The sequence below is a fragment of the Schistocerca cancellata genome, chromosome 8 (assembly GCF_023864275.1).
Source record: "Schistocerca cancellata isolate TAMUIC-IGC-003103 chromosome 8, iqSchCanc2.1, whole genome shotgun sequence".
Lineage (NCBI taxonomy): Eukaryota > Metazoa > Arthropoda > Insecta > Orthoptera > Acrididae > Schistocerca > Schistocerca cancellata.
In genome coordinates, this window is record NC_064633.1 from 12,347,118 (window position 1) to 12,368,570 (window position 21,453).

The 21,453-nt window shown below is 40.0% G+C and overlaps 1 protein-coding gene across 1 annotated transcript in view; it reads left to right on the plus strand.

Moving 5' to 3' along the window:
* LOC126094966 (odorant receptor Or2-like) overlaps nt 1-21,054 on the plus strand; it is a 210,509-nt gene extending 189,455 nt beyond the window's left edge. The window contains exons 6-7 of the mRNA XM_049909620.1: nt 4,124-4,279; nt 20,967-21,054. Coding sequence (XP_049765577.1) covers nt 4,124-4,279; nt 20,967-21,020 — 210 coding nt within the window. The 3' untranslated portion in view covers nt 21,021-21,054. The remainder of the gene's footprint in view (nt 1-4,123; nt 4,280-20,966) is intronic.
* The last annotated feature ends 399 nt before the right edge of the window (nt 21,055-21,453 follow it).

Here is a 21,453-nt window from a genome sequence, read left to right on the forward strand (position 1 = left end):
TGATACCTGCTCCTAAAGTCAACAATTTTGGGACCTATAGTTGACATAATTCCCATATCACATTTTCTTTTATAAGTGACTAGAGCTCAAAACGCGGCGAATCCAATGTTAGAAGTTTTGACACGAGCCCACTCTTACCGCTTAAAAGAATTTTAATGACATTTTACTTTAATTGATAGTTTATAGTAATTTCGTCCCGCTGCCCACCAGAGGGGCGTTGGATGTATTTGTTAGATTTTATAAATGGTACTGTGAACAAATCCAGGTCAAATGTAGTTCTGACATAATTTTTCGCAAATAAAAAAGTAATTTTTGTTGGAAGCGTTTGGCAGTCAACTGAGAAATGTGGGTGAAATACGATACAAACATAGGATGGCAGACCGCTGATTTGAAATCCCGCCACGTTTTGCCAACAGTCACGTGGTTTATGTTGGAACCACACCAGCCCTATAGATTCTGCACAACAAGGCCAGTCTACTAGTATCTATGGTCGAAGGTTCCAACTCGCTGCACAACAGACGTCAACCGAGGAGCAACAGCAGTCAGCAAAGATAATACAACAGGGCTATATCGATAAGCTCTGCTGTTGCCTCTCACGGGCAGGCAAAGCAGCAACTCACTGACAACAGAAATTGAAACTAACATAACGATGTGGTAGTTAAAAAAGTACAGGATGTATGATAAGACATGGTGGGAACACGAGCCACGCTCGGCTCAATTGCCTCAACCTATAGTATCAGGGGTAGTTCTAGTCACCCTACCAGCTGGTCATTATTGACCCACCCTAAAGCATTAGGGGTAATGGTAGTCACCCTGTCACCTGCCCATCTTTGTCCCAACAATACTGAGCGCAGTTTTCAACCTATGGGGCAATATGTAATAATTTTGTTTTAAGCTGGTGATATATGGGGGAAAAGTTTCATGTAGTTTCCACGGTGCATCAACAAAACACTCAGTTGCAAGTTGGACCAGCAGGAGTACCATGTGCTTTGTAATGTAAAAGAATAAATCTATATGTATTTGGGTAAAAAGGCAGACCAATTTTGCTTTGTTTCATGTCTGGTAGAATAATTGAAAGAAAATTCGCACTTCGCACCAAAAGAGGCAAGTGAAGCACAACATGTGGATTATATGAGTAATGCAGTGTGCGTGTGTATTTTTTATTAGTTTTGTAGAGCAATTAAGTTACAACGGTTGCACCATATGTGGTTGTACTGAAAATATTTATAAAATTTGAAAAATAAAGCAAACAATTTTATTCTGGTACAAAGAGCGAATTTTCATTCGTGATTGGAGTTATTAGCTATAGTTGTATATTATGATAAACAAACTGTGTATGTTTTAAGATAAAATAACACTTTAAACACACAATCATAAGCATGGGTAATTGTACCGAAATGTCAGAAAATGTGACATCGGTCAATAAACATGATACTACAGGTGGATCCAAGATCAAAAGTAATGAAAGCAAAGTTACTGTATATTATTTGGCCAGTAACATTAACTAATTTTTCCTGATGCGTTATCTTCTTCACTCCAAAAACGTGCTTGATAAATTGGTTGTTATGCTACCGGTAGGATGGACAGTCAGATATTACTTCAGTGCCTGCTAAATATATTTTGTACGCTTATAGAACAATTTAGATGCAGCAATATTATTGAGGCACTTCATTTGATTGGCCATAATAATATTCCAGATGTCAAGTGGAAGTTACAAATTAACTGCACTCCTCCTCTAGATGAAAATTATAGAACAATATAATACAGGCAGCTTCTTTCTTTGTATCAAGTTTGCATATTATTGTAGCTGTGGTGAAGATTTGTGGTGGAGCAGAGTTTGGCTGGGGGATGTGTGAGAATATGCATGTAGTAAATATATTTTATATTAAACAATATATTAAAATATGTAACTCTTTAAGTAAATGAAAGCTTTGGCGGTCAGTAACACAAACAATGAATTCAAGAAACTCGTTGCAGTAGAAATAAAACGACGTTACGCTCAGCCAAAATTGGCATCGCTAATATACAGCAGAACTTATTGTCAAACCTATTCAGATATAAAGGGCAGTCAAGCAAAAACCTAACACCGTCACAGACCTTGTAATTGTTCAGTTCAACAATAATCACCACACTGGTTAAGACATTAAGACACTTATCCCACGGTGCAAAGAGATGATAAATTCCTGTTGAACAGAACACGGTCGCACGCTGAGGGGCCGACAACCGCACCTGCTCTTGCATTTTCTCATCTGACTGAAAGCAAGTGGGATACATATCTCTACACGTGTGGTGATTACATTTGAATAGAACTGTTCCACGATCTCGTGGCGATGGGTGATCCGTTTTCATCTGATTGCTCCCCATAACATTTTAATAAAATACAGGTCACCTTTATCGGCCCAGATGAGCTATATTGGGCTCCAACTAGAAATGGCAACCTGTTTTAATCAGAGAATAACATTACAAGTAGCTACACTCAACAAGGACAGCTACCGACTCAATGTAATAGACTCTAAGAAGAAACAAAGTGCGCCACAAAGGAATTCTCCGAACGAATCATAAATCAGTAGCGGAGATGCACATGTACAGACAAACAAATGATTACAGTTTCAGACAAATTAGAGCATTTATTCAAGAGAAAGAGCAATTGAACGAGACGGTAGTGTCTTAGTCCAGCTCTGATCCTCGTGTAAGCAGTTTTTCCGATTGATATTGATTTATAAAGTTACTGGGTGTTCTCCTAAGGGACATTGTGCCAAATTCTGCCCAACTACCGTGTTAGATGGCCAAAATCCCGAGATGGGAGAGCCCTGTCCATAATGCTTGAACGTTCTCAATTGCGGAGAGGTGCAATGACATTTCTGGACAAAGTAGGATTTGGCAAGCACGAAGATAACAAGTAGAAACTCGCCTTGGGCGAGTGGGAATTATCTTGCTGAAATAAAAGCAATAGATGGTCTTCCATGGAGAGCAACGAAACGGGACGTACAATATCATCATTGCACCGCTGTGCTTTAAGGGTGTCGAGGATGCGAAATGCCACTCTGTAACATCATGCCTTGTTGTCAAACAATACGGAGGGTGGCAATCAGGTTGGTATCCCACCGCTGTGTAGGGCGTCTTATTGACTGGAGCGGAATTGTCCTTAGCGATAGAGTATCGCTTCGAACTGAGTCTTGATGATCAGTGGAGACCTGTCTGGAGGCGCCCTAGACGTCAGTGAGATAGTAAAGTGATTGCCTTCGCGTTTGTCAGACCTTACCTTGGCTACCAAGGTTGCCAGATCTCTCCCCAATTGGGAATGTTTCGAGTACGATGGGCAAGACTCTCCAACCAACTCGGGATTTTAACGATCTATCGCATCTCTCGATGAATCTTCTGTCTCCTTCTCTTCTCGCGATCTTATATCTTAATTTGATGCTCATAGGTTTGAATGTTTTATGTATGTAAAAGACCACTTGAAATTTGCATTTAATCGTACACTAATGGTGCCACGTTGAGTCCGTGGAAAATTCTTCATAACACTTGCAGTGATCCTCAGGAATCTGCCTCAGTCTGCTTGCTTCTTAAAATCTTCTCTCCATCTAATATCACTCTGCGGATTGCTGTACATATTTGACATTAAGTGGAGGTATTCACCCATAAACTGTCGAAGTTTAACAGCCGTGAAGGCAATAACGACAGGAGAGCACTTATCTGCAGCTTCCACCGATTTATCTTTAGTTTCAGAGATATTTCTTAATCTATATGGGTCATGTCATTTGCAGCAGGCAGTTATTAATTGCGTGATTAATGTAACAAAAGAAGAGAGAAATTTCATTAAATCAGATTTTCAGTGGTCGGATATCACTAAAATTGACTGTATTAATTTACAGCGGAGAAAAAGTTCTTCGCCGGCAGGAGTGGCCGTGCGGTTCTAGGCGCTACAGCCTGGAGCCGAGCGACCGCTACTGTCGCAGGTTCGAATCCTGCCTCGGGCATGGATGTGTGTGATATCCTTAGGTTAGTTAGGTTTAATTACTTCTAAGTTCTAGGCGACTGATGACCTCAGAAGTTAAGTCGCATAGTGCTCAGAGCCATTTTGAGCCAAAAAGTTCTTCATAAGCTGACTTTTTATTTGCAGAACTCCCGTCTGGTGAATTCTGTGTACATGTGCGGGTGGCCAGGCGCTCCACAGAAGATGCAGAAGGCTCTCATAATTATTCTGCTGCGAGCTCAGAGGCCCCTTGGGGTCACTGCTGGAAAATTCTACCACGTTTCACGCAGGGCATTTGTGAGCGTGAGTATCATTCACAAGCTATGATGAAAACATTGTTTCAGTATTGCCTGTTCAAGTTGATAATGGTGTTACCCGCTTACTTATTCATCTCTCAGTATGCCACATTACTCTCAACCTGGCCGAAAATTTGACTGTCCAGGAAATTCATTTCGTCGTAATTCTAGAAATACCTAGGACGCATTGGTATCTTTTTCTGGAGAAAGCGGAAGAAGCGGGCGGTATCATGTCGGGAGAAGGAGGTAATGAGGCAATGTCTGATAGCACAGAGTCCTGGACGAGATCAGCTGCTGTGTTGTCTTGGACCAAACGCAACCCCTGGACAGCTTCTTGGTGCTCTCCTTCTTGATCGCTTTCCGTAATCTCGTCAGGCATATGACGACCTTAATTCATTAGCCTTTCTACACGTTTGACGATGCCCCCCAACTCTTCCCGACCCAAAGCTGTGCCAGCCTTCAGTTTTGTATCAATACTACGGTTTTCTACTAAGCTTGATCATATTCAGAGTACCGAGGTATCAGCTGAAATGATGCAAGTGTGTTGGGCGACACCAGATAACTTTACATTTAGCCGCCTAATCGCCTTGGATGAGAGTAACATTGCGTCCGTGAGAAAAAGAGAAACAGCACTAAACGGAAACATGGGGATCCATCGCTGCCTGAGTCGACGAAGACCTCAGTCATCACCGGGTAAGACGACGCTGTGGTTTATGTGACTGCCAAGATGTGGTGCTATCAGATTGTGCTCGTAACTGGCACTCCGTCACAGTACTGTGTTTCCGAAATCGCCTGACGAGCTTACGGAAAGCTATCAAGAAGGAGAGCACCAAGAAGCTGTCCAGGGGGTTGCGTTTGGTCCAAGACAACACAGCAGCTGATCTCGTCCAGGACTCTGTGCTATCAGACATTGCCTCATTACCTCCTTCTCCTGACATGATACCAACTGACTTCTTCCGCTTTCTCCAGAAAAAGATACCAATGCGTCCTAGGTATTTCTAGAATTACGACGAAATGAATTTCCTGGACAGTCAAATTTTCGGCCAAGTTGAGAGTAATGTGGCATACTGAGAGATGAATAAGTAAGCGGGTAAACCCTTATCAACTTTCATTATCGCTTATTGATTTTATTTTATTTTCTAACTAGCTCACAAACCAGGCATTACAGGGTATTCATTTTGTCAGTTTTTTAGGTTAGTGTTGTTTAACGTCCCGTCGACAACGAGGTCATTAGAGACGGAGCGCAAGCTCGGGTTAGGGAAGGATGGGGAAGGATATCGGCCGTGCCCTTTCAAAGGAACCATCCCGGCATTTGCCTGAAACGATTTAGGGAAATCACGGAAAACCTAAATCAGGATGGCTGGAGATGGGATTGAACCGTCGTCCTCCCGAATGCGAGTCCAGTGTGCTAACCACTGCGCCACCACGCTAGGTCAGTTTTTTTTTATTAGAAACGAAAATAAAACTGTTGGTAAAGCAATATCAAAAATATTTCATTTCCATATATTCCTAAAAACACCTTTGAAATTAACAAACAGTTCTGTACTTTGGGCGCATCTGATAAGCGTGTCTACAGTGCGATAATGCAAACGTCTCTGTGGCAATCCCTTTTCATTTCACTCTACACTGCGGTGATAAAGTCATGAGATAGCGATTGCACATACAGGTTGGTTCATTGATCGTGACCGGGTCAAATCTCTCACGAAATAAGCATCAAACGAAAAAACTACATAGGACGAAAATTTTATAGCTTGAAGGGGGAAACCAGATGACTGTATGGTTGACCCGCTAGATGGCGCTGCCATAGGTCAAACGGATATCAACTGCGTTTTTTCTTTTTCAAATAGGAACCCCCATTTTTTATTATATACTCGTGTAGTACGTAAAGAAATATTAATGTTTTACTTGGACCACTTTTTTTGCTTTGTGACAGATGGCACTGTAATAGTCACAAACATATGGCTTACAATTTTAGACGAACAGTTGGTAACAGGGAGGTTAAAATACAGAACGTAAGTACGTTTGAACATTTTATTTCGGTTGTTCCAATGTGGTACATGTACCTTTGTGAACTAATCATTTCTGAGAACGCATGCGGTTACAGCTTGATTACCTGTAAATACCACATTAATGCAATAAATGCTGAAAATGATGTCCGTCAACCTCAATGCATTTGGCAATACGTGTAACGACATTCCTCTCAACAGCGAGTTGTTCGCTTTCCTTAATGTTCGCACGTGCATTGACAAAGCGCTGACGCATGTTGTCAGGTGTTGTCGGTGGATCACGATAGCAAATATCCTTCGACTTTCCCCACAGAAATAAATCCTGGGATGTCAGATCCGGTGAACGTGCGGGCCATGGTATGGTGCTTAGACGGCCAATCCACCTGTCATAACATATGCTATTCAATACCGCTTCAACCGCACGCGAGGTATGTGCCGGCCATCCATCATGTTGGAAGTACATCGCCATTCTGTCATGCAGTGAAACATCTTGTACTAACATCGGTAGAAAGTTACGTAGGAAATCAGCATACATTGCACCATTTAGATTGCCATCGACAAAATGTGGGCCAATTATCCTTCCTCCCATAATGCCGCACCATACATTAACCCGCCAAGGTCGCTCCTGTTCCACTTGTCGCAGCCATCGTGGATTTTCCGTTGCCCGGTTTACGTTACCGCTGTTGGTGAATGACGTTCGTCGCTAAATTAAACGTGTGCAAAAAATCTGTCATCGTCCTGTAATTTCTCTTGTGCCCAGTGGCAGAACTGTACACGACGTTCAAAGTCGTCACCATGAAATTGCTGGTGCACAGAAATATGGTACGGGTGCAATCGAGGTTGATGTAGCATTCTCAACACCGACGTTTTTGAGATTCTCGATACTCGCGCAGTTTGTCTGCTACTGATGTGCGAATTAGCCGCGAAAGCAGCTAAAACACCTACTTGGGCATTATCATTTGTTGCAGGTCGTGGTTGACGTGGCTGAACGCTTCCTGTTTCCTTAAACAACGTAACTATCCGGCGAACGGTCCGGACACTTGGATGATGTCGTCCAGGATACCGAGCAGCATACATTAGCACACGCCCGTTGGGCATTTTAATCACAATAGCCATACATTAACACGATATCGACCTTTTCCGCAATTGGCAAACGGTCCGTTTTAACACAGGTAATGTATCACGAAACAAATACCGTCCGCACTGGTGGAATGTTACGTGATACCACGTACTTATACGTTTGTGACTATTACAGCGCCATCTTTCACAAAGCGAAAAAAGTGGTCCAACTAAAACATTTATATTTCTTTACGTACTACACGAAAATGTAATAAAAATGGTGGCTCCTAATTTAAAAAAAAAAACGTTGTTGATATCCGTTTGACCTATGGCAGCTCCATCTAGAGGGCCAACCATAGCGCCATCTGGTTTCCTCCTTCAAGCTAGAAAGCTAGACGAGTATCGTTGCTTGCAATTTTTTCGTTTGATGCTTATTTCGTGAGACATTTGGCCCGGTCACGATCAATGGACCACACTGTACACACATGGCGGTAGTATCGGTTACACAAGGTATAAAAGGGCAGTGAATTGGCGGTGCTATTATTTTGATTAATGTGAATAGGTTTCCGATGTGATTATGGCGGCACGACGGGAGATAACAGATTTTGAAAATGGAATGGTAGTTAGAGCTAGATGCGTGGGAAATTCCATTTCGGAACTACTTAGGGAACTCAATATTCCGAGATCCACAACGTCAAAAGTGTAGTGAGAATAACGAATTTCAGGCTTTACCTCTCGCAACGGAGAACACAGTGGCCGACTGCTTTCACTTCAGGACCCAGAGAAACGACGTTTGCGTAGAGCTGTCAGCTCTAACAGACAAGCAACACTGCGTGAAATAACCACAGAAATCAATGCTGACCTACGACGAATGTATTCCTTAGGACAGTGCGGATGAATTTGGCATTAATGGTCTATGGCAGCAGACGACCGACGTGAGTGTCTTTGCTGACAGCAAGACGTCGCCTACAGCGCCTGCCGTGGGCTCGTGAGCGTATCGGTTGGACGCTAAACCACTGGAAAACGGTGCCCTGGTTCGATGGGTCTCGATTTCAGTTGTGTAAGAGCTGATGGTAGCTTTCGAGTGTGGCGCGGACCACACGAAGCCATGGACCCAAATGTCAACAAAACACTGTGCAAGCTGATGTTGATTCCAAAGTGGTATGGACTGTATTTACGTGGGATGAACGGGATACTCTGGTCAAATTGAACAGATCATTGACGGTAAACGTTTCTGTTCGGCTTCCCGGAGACCATTTACAGCCATTCATGGACTTCATGCTCCCGAAAATCGGTGCACCATGTCATCGTGTCACAATTGCCAGGTGGCCAAGCGGTTAAAGGCGCTACAGTCTGGAACCGCGCGACCGCTATGGGCGCAGGTTCGAATCCTGCCGCGGGCATGGATGTGTGTGATGTCCTTAGGTTAGTTAGGTTTAAGTAGTTCTAAGTCCTAGGGGACTGATGACCTTAGAAGTTAAGTCCCATAGTGCTCAGAGCCATTTGAACCATTGAACCACAATTACCCGCGGTTCGTTTGAAAAACATTCTGCACACTTCCAACAAATGATCCCGCCACTCAGATCGCGCGACATGAATCCCACAGAACATTTATGGGACATAATCGAGAGATTAGTACATGCACAAAATCCGTCACCGGCAACGCTACCTCTATAGTGGGTGGGTGAGGGTGGGGGGGGGGGGGGGGTTTGTTTCAGTGTTTCTGCAGGAGACTTGCAACGACGTTTTGAGTCCATGCCACGTCGAGTTGCTGCACTACGCTGGGGGAAAGAAGGTTCGACATGATATTAGGAGGTGTCCAATGACTTTCGTCACCTCAGTATTATCGGAAATTACTTTTAACACATGCCCTACATGAAATAGAAAATGCTTTACAAATGCTTTCGAAACAGTTTTCGCAGTAGCTTTGCGTAACGGAGTGAAGGTAACAAATTTTGAAGTGAGTTCAACAGCGACTAAAATGTAGCAAAAACCTCTATTAGTTCTCGGAATCGGACCAAAAATGTCTACAGCGGCCATATGTCTTAATTTAACAGGTATAAGGGGATATAACGGAGGAATGTGTGAACTGGTGTCTGACTTAGCTTTCTGGCAAATTTTACATGACGCTAAAACTCGTCGTATACGTTTCTCCATGTTGTTAAAATAACAGTTCAGTTTCAGTATAAGAAAACATTTTCTTGCTCCGTAATGTGCATAACTTAAATGAGTATACCAGATTAATTTGTTAACAAGTTCATCAGGAATGCATAATAACCAATTGTTGCTGTCAGGATGAGAACGGCGAAACAGAATGTCATTGCGTACAGTGTAATGGTGTCTAATCGTAACATTATTCTTATCTTGCCAAAGGTGTTTAATTTCTTTCCACACGTTGTCTTTATTTTGCTCTTTTGCTATGTCCTGTAATGACGATGAAATAAAATTTTCAAATGCAACTTGCTGGATGTACATGACGCTGAAATTTGCTTTGCAGAAGTTGGTTGCGACGTCTTGCTGATTGTTGCTGAGAGAACGAGATAGTGCGTCTGCTACAACATTTTGTGTGCCGGGAATGTGAACTATTGTAAAATTAAATTCCTGTAAATAAAGCTTCCATCTGCTTAATCTGTCGTGAGTGAATTTAGCTGAAAGTAAAAATTGTATCGCTCTGTGATCTGTGTAGACGGTGGTATGTGTGCCATAAAGAAAATGCCTAAATCTCGTGAAAGCCCAAACAACACATAATGTTTCAAGTTCAGTAACGGAATAATTTCGTTCAGCAGGTGACAAAATGCGGCTTGCAAATGCGATGTTTTTAATTACTGTAGAACCATCTTCTTCAATTTCCTGAAAAATGTGTACGCCTAAAGCGGTGTTGGAACTGTCGGTGGCAATGGAAAAATTTCTAGTAAGATCTGGGTGCGATAAAAGTGGAGCATTCAACAAGGCTTCTCTCAGGTTCACAAATTCAGAGTGTGCTTGCTTATCCCAAGACCAAATAGTGTTTTTACCTGTTAATTGGCATAATCTAGGTGTGTCTAAAGCAGAGTGGTGAATAAATTTACGAAAAAAGTTAATTAAACCCAAAAAGCTGCGTAATTGCTTCTTCGTTGTAGGAACAGTAATGTCACGTAGAGCTTGAAGTTTTTCCGGAACAGGCGCAATGCCTTCTGCTGAAATTACGTGTCCAAGAAATTTTATAGAAGTTTTACCAAAGTGCGATTTACTAAGATTAACTGTAAGTCCTTGCGCATGAAAAGTTTGCAACAGTCGTTCTAGAATCATATTGTGTTCAGACCAGGTAGCTTCTGCAATAAGAATGTCGTCTACGTACGTCGTGATTCTGTCTTTAAGTTCTGTCGGAAGTATTGTGTTCAAATCGCGAATAAAAGCTGCAGATGAAATAGTTAAACCGAACGGTAATTTACAAAATTGATAACAGTCACCATAACAGAGAAAAGCTGTATACTTTCTGCAATTCGGATGAAGTTGAATTTGCCAAAATCCCGATTTCAAATCTAATGTAGAATAAATAGCAGTACCGTGAAATTTCTGTAACAGTTCCTCTAATGTCTGTGGTCGATCTGTTTCATTAATAATTATGTCATTAATGTGACGTGAATCAAGTACAAGGCGAAGTGAGCCATCTTTTTTCTTAACAATATGCAGCGGGTTTATGTACGGACTAACTGCTGGTTCAATAATTCCTTGGTCAAGCGTATCCTGCAATTCCTTTTTAACTTGTTCTCTATGGATATATGGAATGGGATAATGTTTAGCTTTAAATGTATCATGCTGTTTGACTTGAAATTCATACATAAAACCGGACATAGTACCAGGAATTTTGTCAAAAACTGGAGCTTGCTGTAAAAGAATTTTGTGTAGTTGCGTGCGTTCGTCGTCTGTATTTGCACTGCTTTGTTTAACTTTATCAGAAATCATCTGCATTACGTCGTAGTCAGCTTCGTCTGGAGTGCTATAGTTATATACGTACGTATCTGTGAACAGTGTGGAATTACAGTCTATGTTACGCGTTACGGAAATGACCTCTGTACGATTAATTGTTTGTTCTTCCGCAGATAGTGAGTGCTGAAATTCTAAAGCCAATTGTACATCTTCATCCTTTAGCATTAAATAGGAATTCTGAAAATCAACCACTGCGTCGAGTTGTACGAGAAAATTGGTACCTAAAATAACGTCTGTTGTTAATAAAGGAACAATCCAAAAATTTGAGTGAAATGTGTGACCTGCAATACAAAATGATAAATGTGTCTGTAATTTAACGTCTACTCCTTTTTTCGATACTGCTCCTTTCACTTTCGTTTTGCCTAGTGGTAATGTAGGATAGGTATTCTCTCTGTTACACTCGTTGAAAGTCTCCTCATTTATTACTGACATAGGTGAGCCAGATTCGATTACTGCTGAGAATTTCGATGAACCAATTTTAATTTCGATGACAGGGTGTGAAATAGTTTTTTGAACAACTGGTCTTTCCTGTAAAAGAGTGTCTCGGATATCGTCAAAAGTAATTACATTTTCGTGAACAACATTCTGCGTGTTAAAAGAAGTGCTTGTGTTACTGGAAGATGCGGCCTGTACAGTATCTAGTCAGATTCTATCTGACGTGTTATTATTGTCAGGACGATTCTGTGGCATTTCTACTATTTGATCTGTTCTATTACTTCTTACAGACGTATTACGCTCTGGAAGAAATCTACTGTCGGGTTCATTCATGAGAATATGTTCTTGTGGATAATTTTGCTGCTGATATGACCGACTGTTAGATGTACGCTGAAAACTGCCCTCATCATTTTTACGTCTGTCGTGATAGTCATTCCTATACGGTGCATTGCGATAGGAATTGTAATACTGTCTTCTCTGTACATAGTTATTTCCTTGCTGCCGTGCGTTACTATTTGTTGTATCAGGGACTGTACGCGCACGCGGCGAAACATTAAAGCTTGGCTGACCTTGTGCATAACATTGTTGGTTAGGTACGCTAACCGACTGGTTTTGATGTTGTTGCGGAGAAAAACGTCTATTGTTACCAAAATGTGATTCCTGTTGCTCAAAATTTTGACGATATTGATAATTAGAATTTTGTCTGTTATTAAAGTTTTGGTGGTTATCGGTCCTAAAGCGTCTGTTACCTCTCCTATTGAAATTACGTGTCTGATCATAATTGCTGTATGTTTGTTGACCTTGGTTGTTATACGAAAAAATTTTTATTTACGAAAGAAAAATCTGATTGCTGCACTTCTAAAAGCTGCAATAGATCTCTGAATGCTGAAATGTTTTCCTTCTGCTGACCCGTTAGAAGTGACACTCTTAATGACCTTGGTAATTTAGAAATGCATAATTGTATGAGTGCAGATTCACTATAAGGTTCACTTAAATACTGGTTTTGTTGCACCATGTGCTCAAAAAATTGCGTCACACTGGGAAAATTTGTGTTCTCATAATTTGGTAAACTAATTAACTGATCTTTAATTCCGCACTGTGTCGTCTTCGACCAATACGCTGACAGAAAAGCATTCTGAAATTCTTCTACTGAATAACATTGCCTCGCGATCGGTCTCATACGAGTTGCCGGCTCGCCTTCCAAAAAACTGCAAATAAATTGAAGTTTATGCGTAACGGGCCAAGTCGGTGGAAAAGCTAAGCTAAATTGTTGTATCCACTCCAGGGGGTGAATCTGTGTTCTACCGTTCTTAAATACTTTAAATTTTCTCACTGACAGAAAATGCTTGTAACCAAAATTATCGTCTCTGTATGATGGAGCAGGTTCTGGATTGTAAGAGAATCTGTTGAACTGTGGTTGTTCGGAATCTAAGTCCCGTACTCTCTGTAGATCACTCAAATTATACGCACTGCGTGAATCTGACAAATGTTCGCTAAGTGGCGTCTGCTGTGGTTTGTTATTAGCTGAAATATTTTTTATCTCTGCTACCTCTTGCTGTAAACTCGACAATTTTCTATGCAATGTGTTATTAGATGAATCGATTTCATTGATTGTCTGTTGTAGATTTTGGAATTCAGGTGTTTGGTTAAATGAAACCGGTGAAGTATCGTCTGATTTGCTGTCATTATTACTTTCAATAGCGTCAATACGACTGGCCAATTCATCACATTTTTCAGACAGTATTTTTACCTGATCATCGCTTTTAATGTCAGAAGTATTAATCTGTTTTTGTAATCTACGTGTGGTTTCGTTTAATTTTTTAACGTCAGCTTTGATGACATCGCAATCCTGTGTTATTTCTAATTGTTCAAATCTGTCTGTCACTGTCTGAATATCTACTGTGTGTGTATCTGTTTTTGATTTAAGATCAGAAATTTCATCACGTAATTCCGCGTTCGACTGTTCGATGGTATTAATTTTGTCGGACACTGTAGCAATATTGTTGTCTACGTATGTTTTTGCTTTCGCAAACATTTTACGTTTGTCTTCCTGTCTCTGAGCAGCGATTGTTTCCATTACTTGACGTTTTACTTTATTTTGATCCTGTATAAATTTACGGAAACGTGTATTACTGTTTTCTATGTGAAGATTAAAACGTTCGTCAATCTGAGTGTTCTGTTGGTCGAATTTCGCGTCAATCTTTTCATCCATTGTGCGCGAAAGTTCTGCTGTCATTGCTTTAAACTCGTCGCGTAACTGTGTAGTCTTTTCAGAGCATTGTTTAGCGACTCCGCTAATTTCGTCTCTAAGTGTTTCTGTTGCAGCTATTTGCATTTCCCTTAATTCTTGCGCAACAGATCTAATCTCTTCGCTACTTTTTCTTGAACAAGCCTCAACTTCCTCGCGAAACTGTTCCTTAGTATCATGACACTGCGCGGCAACGGCTTTAATCTGTTCACTAAGCTGTCTCGAATTGTTGTCTAATTTTTCACTAAGTTTGTCTTGTTTTTCATTCTGTTGTTTGGAATTGCTGTCTAATTTTTCATTAAATTGTTTACCCTGTTGTAGCAATATTGCCATAATTTGTTCCAAGGTAACACTACCTGCTCTATTCTCTGTGTTGTATGATTGCGTATCTGCAATTGTCACGTTTTGTGCGACCATTTGGCCATTCTGTAATTTACAAAAAGGTTTGCCAGTCGAATGTACACTGTCGGTCACTATTTCGGAATTATATGGATCCGTCGTACTTTCAGTACACAGTCCATTTTCATTAGAGAAATTTGTCTGTACATTATTTGAATTTTCCAAACCGTGTGTATTAAGCTGGGCAGCGCTCATTACAATAGAGCCCCCGCGTCATCAATTGTCGTCAAATTAATAGAGGAGACAACTGAGTTCGTTTGCTCATCAGTAGGATGATTGTCAGTAAACGGTGGATTGTCATTATTACACTGCGCGTCACAAAAACTATCGGTGAAGTTCCTTAAGTCGGTAATTTCATTCATAATACCTCGCGATACACTATTCACAGTCTTTCGCGGCATTTTTACTATAGTCACAATTATTCACACATGAAATAAGCACAATGCAAAAAGCAACTAACAAAAATACAACAGAGCAACGAATTGCCGATGATCTGAGGAAAGAAAGTCACAAAATTAGTAAAAGCGTTGCGCCAAATGCTAATTATATTAAAGCAAATAAGAGCAGATTTCTGACTACTTTTCAGAAGATTCTCAACGAAATACGATCCTGGACCGGATGTCGCCAAGTGTAACCTCCCCCACAAAAATGTAAATGAAAATATTTTAAATGTCAGTGGACATAGTGCCAAGTGTAACCTCCCCAAAAAAAATGAAAGTCAATTTAATAAGAAATGAAATCTCATTGACAATGAAAACGCAAATAGACCGAAATGTCGATCTTTAGGCCCTGATTAAACTCAAATTTTTACCTCAGTAATACTGCATCTGCTCTTATTTTTCGCCATAGCTTGGAGGAAATGCATCGCAAATATACATTTTTTTTTTAATTTAAGTAAAACTTGTCTTTAAGGAAATGCAAGGAAAATATCATTTCAAAAAAGGGATTCTTTGTTAAAAATTGTTGGTTTCAAAACGAAATTATTATTAGGGCGATTCTTGAACAAATTAATTACACTTAAGATCCATTACAATACATTATTAGCTGAGCGCAAAGCTGCTTCATTACCTTATTTAACAATATACCTCGTCCTGAATCTCGACCAGAGTTCCATGTCGGCGCCCGCCGACTAGTGACACACAACTGCTAACTCGCAACAGCAATTACCGACTCCCGCGACTCGCTACGTACCACTACTGCCTCGCAACGGAACTGAACTCTCGCGCGGTCAAGCGCAGACTAGCAACGATAAGTGACTCTCTGGTCAGAGATTCTCTCATGGCTCGCCATCGCTGTTAATGTATACCCTGCATACATACGTGTTTCAAGCTGTCTGCACTATACTGGTGCGTTAATAAAAAAGATTACATGCATTTAACAAAATGCAATATGCGACGTTTTATCGTGCATCTCAGTGTTTACGTCATACGTCTTGAGCTTTCTGTCGTACAATAATTATGTGGCGGCACATTCAGCGGCATATGTGGATACTGTATACGAAATGAGTTACGAATCGAGTTAGTAGCAAAGACTTAATAAATTTAAACATCATGCATGAGTTGACAGATTCTCACTTTTCTCACTGTTTATGAGGCCGTATTTCCTGAACTGCGATAGATGGATGGTTCTTACCAACAGCAGTTTTTGCCCAGCAGGAAGGGATGCGTGTACGTAGTCTGGTCGAAACCGATACAGTGGTTTAGGAGGAGACGAGGAACATACACACATACACATACACACACATATCGTCATTGTTATATGTATGTATTTACAACTTTATCACTATCCCTTGTACAGACGTTGTATTTTTGTTTTTAATTAAAATGCTATATTATTGGAAACGTTAGTTATTTGGTGTGTGAGCGTGGGTGACCCCCTGTAAGGTGCATCTAAGGTCATCTCACCTTTTATACCCATACACGCACAGTTAAAAAGGAAACAGCAGAAAGCCATTAGCAAGGCGAACATTCGTGCCGTGTCTGATTTCCGTTAAGGGGAGCATGTATTGAGGTTTCCTGCAGGACTACCAGCGTCGAATTGAGAGTCACGTAGGCCTCAAACCTGCCGGTCAGTTCGATTTCCATTAAGAAAAGGAAGGTTAGGATTTAACGTCCCGTTGACATAGTGGTCATTAGAGACGGAGCATAAACTTGTATGGTGTCAAGGATGCGGTAGAAAATCAACCTTGCCCTTTCAAATGAATCATCCAGGCATTTGCAAGAAGCGATTTAGGGAAATCACGGAAAACCTAAATCTCCATGGCCGGACACGTGTTTGAATCGTCGTCCTACCGAACTCGAGTCCAGTGTGCTAACCACTACGCCAGCTCGCTCGGTACCTTCCAGTCAACATTTTCCTCATTTTAGACAGAGCATAACGTCGCGCTGGACAAGGATGAGGCAAGGGATAGGCTCTAGTAGTTTTACAGCAACCATCCCAGTATTTGTCAGAAGTGATGTAAGAGAAACTACGGAAAGGTAAAATTAGGACGGCCGCACAGGGATCTGTATCCACTCGTTGAACTTCCATGTTCTTTTCGCATATTCGACGAAAGTGGGTGGAAACTAATCGTCAGTACTTAATGTTTCATATTAAGTGTGCAAAGTACCTTGGTTTAATATATCCATGGAGAAGAAATAAAAACTTTGAGGTTCGCCGATGACATTGTAATTCTGTCAGAGACAGCAAAGGACTTGGAAGAGCAGTTGAACGGAATGGACAGTGTCACGAAAGGAGAATATAAGATGAACATCAACAAAAGCAAAACGAGGATAATGGAATGTAGTCGAATGAAGTCGGGTGATGCTGAGGGAATTAGATTAGGAAATGAGACACTTAAAGTAGTAAAGGAGTTTTGCTATTTGGGGAGCAAAATAACTGATGATGGCCGAAGTAGAGGGGATATCAAATGTAGACAGGCAATGGCAAGGAAAGCGTTTCTGAAGAAGAGAAATTTGTTAACATCGAGTATAGATTTAAAAGTCAGGAAGTCGTTTCTGAAAGTATTTGTATGGAGTGTAGCCATGTATGGAAGTGAAACATGGGCGATAAATAGTTTGGACAAGAAGAGAATAGAAACTTTTCAAATGTGGTGCTACAGAAGAATGCTAATGAATAGGTGGGTAGATTACATAACTAATGAGGAGGTATTGAATAGGATTGGGGAGAAGAGAAATTTGTGGCACAACTTGACTAGAAGAAGGGATCGGTTGGTAGGACATGTTCTGAGGCATCAAGGGATCACCAATTTAGTATTGGAGGGCAGCGTCGAGGGTAAAAATCGTAGAGGGAGACCAAGAGATGAATACACTAAACAGATTCAGAAGGATGTAGGTTGCAGTAGGTACTGGGAGATGAAGAAGCTTGCACACGATAGAGTAGCATGGAGAACTGCATCAAACCAGTCTCAGGACTGAAGACCACAACAACAACAACACACATTAATAGTCCTAAGAGATTTCTGCTTCTTTTTACTACTTGCTCGATTTACAGATTGAATAATATGTCACTAACGTCTCAACCACTCCCTGCCTGTCATGTTCGTCGACTCTTAAACAAGTCTGATTTTCGTACAAGATGTAAATAAACTGCACTCTCTTTGGATCATCCTCACTGCCTTCAGAAATTCATAGAATTAATTCCAGTCGCCATTGTCAGAAGCTTTCTCTAAACTGAAAAATGCTAAAAACGCAAATTTTCCTTCCTGCAGCGTATTTTCGAGGATACGTGGTAGGATCAGGATTTCCTAGAGCGTTACTACATTACTACGGAAACCAAACCGATCTTATCGACGGTAGGCTTCTACTGGTTTTTCCATTTTCCTTCAAACAATTAGAGTCAGTATTTTGCAGCCGTGATTAGTTAAACTAAAAGTTCGATAATATTCACAACTGTCAGCACCTGATTTCTTCAAAATTTGTGTTATTACATATTTCTACAACTCAGAGTGGATTAGTTTTGTCATGGATGCCTCCCCGAAGGATATTGGTAGTTCTGATAGACTGTCATCTACTGATAGACTTAAGTCTTTTAGTGCTTTGCAAAATTCTTTTCGCAGTATCATACCTCTCTTCTTATCTTCACCTGCTGTACGCTCCCTTCCGTTTCTATAATATTCCTTCAAATTCAATTCCCTTGCATACCTCCTCTGTCAATTCCTTCCAAATTTCTTTTCTGTGTTTTCACTTCCGTGATAGTTCACATCCATCGGTGAACAACAGTTCATATAAAGGACTTCAGTCTCTCAGATTTATCATTTTCAATACAGCGAGAACATCTCAGACGAAGATTTTACAAATCCTTGCGATTAACTGCTTTTTATATAACAACAGACGACTTTACCATATCTTTAGATTATACATAAGGTTTTCACATCAATTTTTTCTCATTAGTTAAGATGTATTGAAGTATCTCATTTGACGATACTAACATATATTACCTAGCTTACAAGAGAGAAGTACATCGAGACTTTCAGAAATCTCATAACTAAATGTAATTCCTTGACTAAATTGCTAGCGTTCCAGTTTCTGATCGACTGTATTGTTATATCTCGGTAGCTACGTATTTTGTGCACTGCTCTGTTCCAGTGATCATATTATCCAAACTGTATTAAACCTTTCCGACACTGAGCTCAATTCTGCAACTCATAGGTTTGAAACCGATCATTTGTTTTCGATAAAAGTTCTTCCACATTTTAGAAGCTCTAATACAGTCGTATTTTTATTCACTTCATATCCTTTCACTAGCATTTTACAGCAGAGATCTAAAATGCCCAAAAGTATATTACTTTAATGCTTTACCTATTAGAATTAACATTTATTGTATACTTTGTCATACGTCACTCTCTTACACTGGAATAGCTCTGAACACCTGTACATATCGCAGTTTTAAAAGCTTCATTTTGTTTTCTCTTCGTATAATTTGTTCTTAACTACTACATGCTTATTCGTTTCCCTTTTTATTTACTAACTTGAAAACTGTTCACAGAGTTAGTCTTTGCAAGTTTGTCTTAGAAACTTAGATCCCCCTCTCATCACATTATGAATTGTTTTGAATGAAAATCTAATTCTAATAAAGATGGAGACTGTTTAACAATCACACGTGTATTCAGTCTCCTTTGTTGTTCATTTGTTTTGTTTCTTGTTTCAAGTGATTTAGATACAAACAAGACATACATTGCTTCTACTTCTTCATCATCTGTCTGCGTTATTGACATGTTGGATGGCTTTATTTTGTACTCATAAGATACTGTTCTGGCTTTGGAATGAAGTTTCTTAGGAACCATATGAGTCGTAATGAAAGTAACGCAGTATTCATCAATTACAGTTATAGTTCTCGTTACCTTCCATTCAACTCTAAATATGTTGCCATTATCAGCCCATCTCTCTGCTCATCTTACTCGCCTCTCTGTTCAGTAATTTTTCAGATGGCTTACATAACATTGAATCTTTTACGCCTAACCTTTTTTAAAGGGGTCATGAATTGCCATTAATACAATATAGTATATCTTCTTTCTCCACATATATCTGACGTAATGTAGCGTTTCTCCTAGCTTCCTATACACTGATATTACTAACTTTAGGTGTGGATAAATAAAGAAGCTGACCTTGCGTCCTATCACTCTTGTGTCTTCCCATGTTTGCAAATTTCTTTCCTGAAGTTAGGAGGCGGAATGTTCACCCTAAATTTACAAACCGGAACAAAATTTTTCTTTTATTCGTAATGTAAGTATCGCAGTATAACTTTAACATCGAAATATATTCCATACGTTACTTCAACTAATTTCTTTCCAAGCACAGGTAGTCTTCGCGTCACTTCAACTGACTTCCTTTCCAAGCACAGGTAGTTTCCAAAAAAAGGAAACTAAACAAATTTCTAATCCATAAATATTTGATTATATTTATTACTGAACATTTTCCCTGTTCTCACACTTCTCTGAAGAAATGGGGATTAAAGAGAGTCCTTTTATTGTACAGAAATGGACATAAAATAGATTCATATACGTCAGAGTAATATCTGTGTCTGTCGATATGAACTAAAGTGGTAGGTAGAAACATACTTTCCTATTGCTATTGTTTACAGTTAACTAATAGCATTACAACATTGTTTCGCTGTGGACATCAGTCAGAAGATCGGTTTGTTGCAGCTCTGTTTATCCCGTATAAAGCCTCTTTCATTCTGAATATGTGCTGCAACCTACATTCTTTTTAGCCTGGTTGCTGTATTCACACTTTGGTCTTTCTCTACAGTTTTCACACCCATACGTCCCTCAACTACCAAAACTGGCGACACCATGATACCTCATGATGTGTTCCATCAACTGTTAAACCAAGATAGATAAATTTCATCATCGAAGTCTTACGCCACAACGCTTAAAGTCAGACGGTAACTAGACGATATAAAACACTAAAAAGGAAATTATTGCAGCTGAGCTTTTTTCATATCATATTGTTAACAATAAGTTCGAGGGAAATAGTACAAATATTATTTAACCACCGCACATAGCCATTACCTAATTTATGATTCTTTTTGTCGTTATATTGTACATTCGTTGGTGACTCTGAATCTTCTTGTTTCAGCTGTTGAAGGCGTCCTACTCTTACTACGCACTGCTCAACCAGATGAACAAATGAAGTCTGCGACACTGCGAGTACACACGTAGCACACATTTTTATGCCCTTATTTGGTTATTTTGATCGGATATTTTGTTTCAAAATAAAGTATTTAATGAAATTATGGTAATCAAGGCATACATAGTCGTGTTCGTTTCAGCGTAACGCCATTGTAATTAGGCACAAGCAATGAAGTTACGTATATATTGCTTTTAAAGAAATGCCTTACACGTCATTGTTAGTACAGGGAGTATTTCAAAATCCATATATGGATTTTAATGCTCTGTAGTCTTCATTACATTCAACTTACACTTATAAATAATACATCAAATGAAACAGTAACTGAAACATTTTTCTTACAAATGTCCGGTGTGAACCATTCCTCACATGTCGGGCATGCTAGTTATTCACACACCTGGAGGAATGGTTGCAACAATGCTGCTTCTAATGTCTG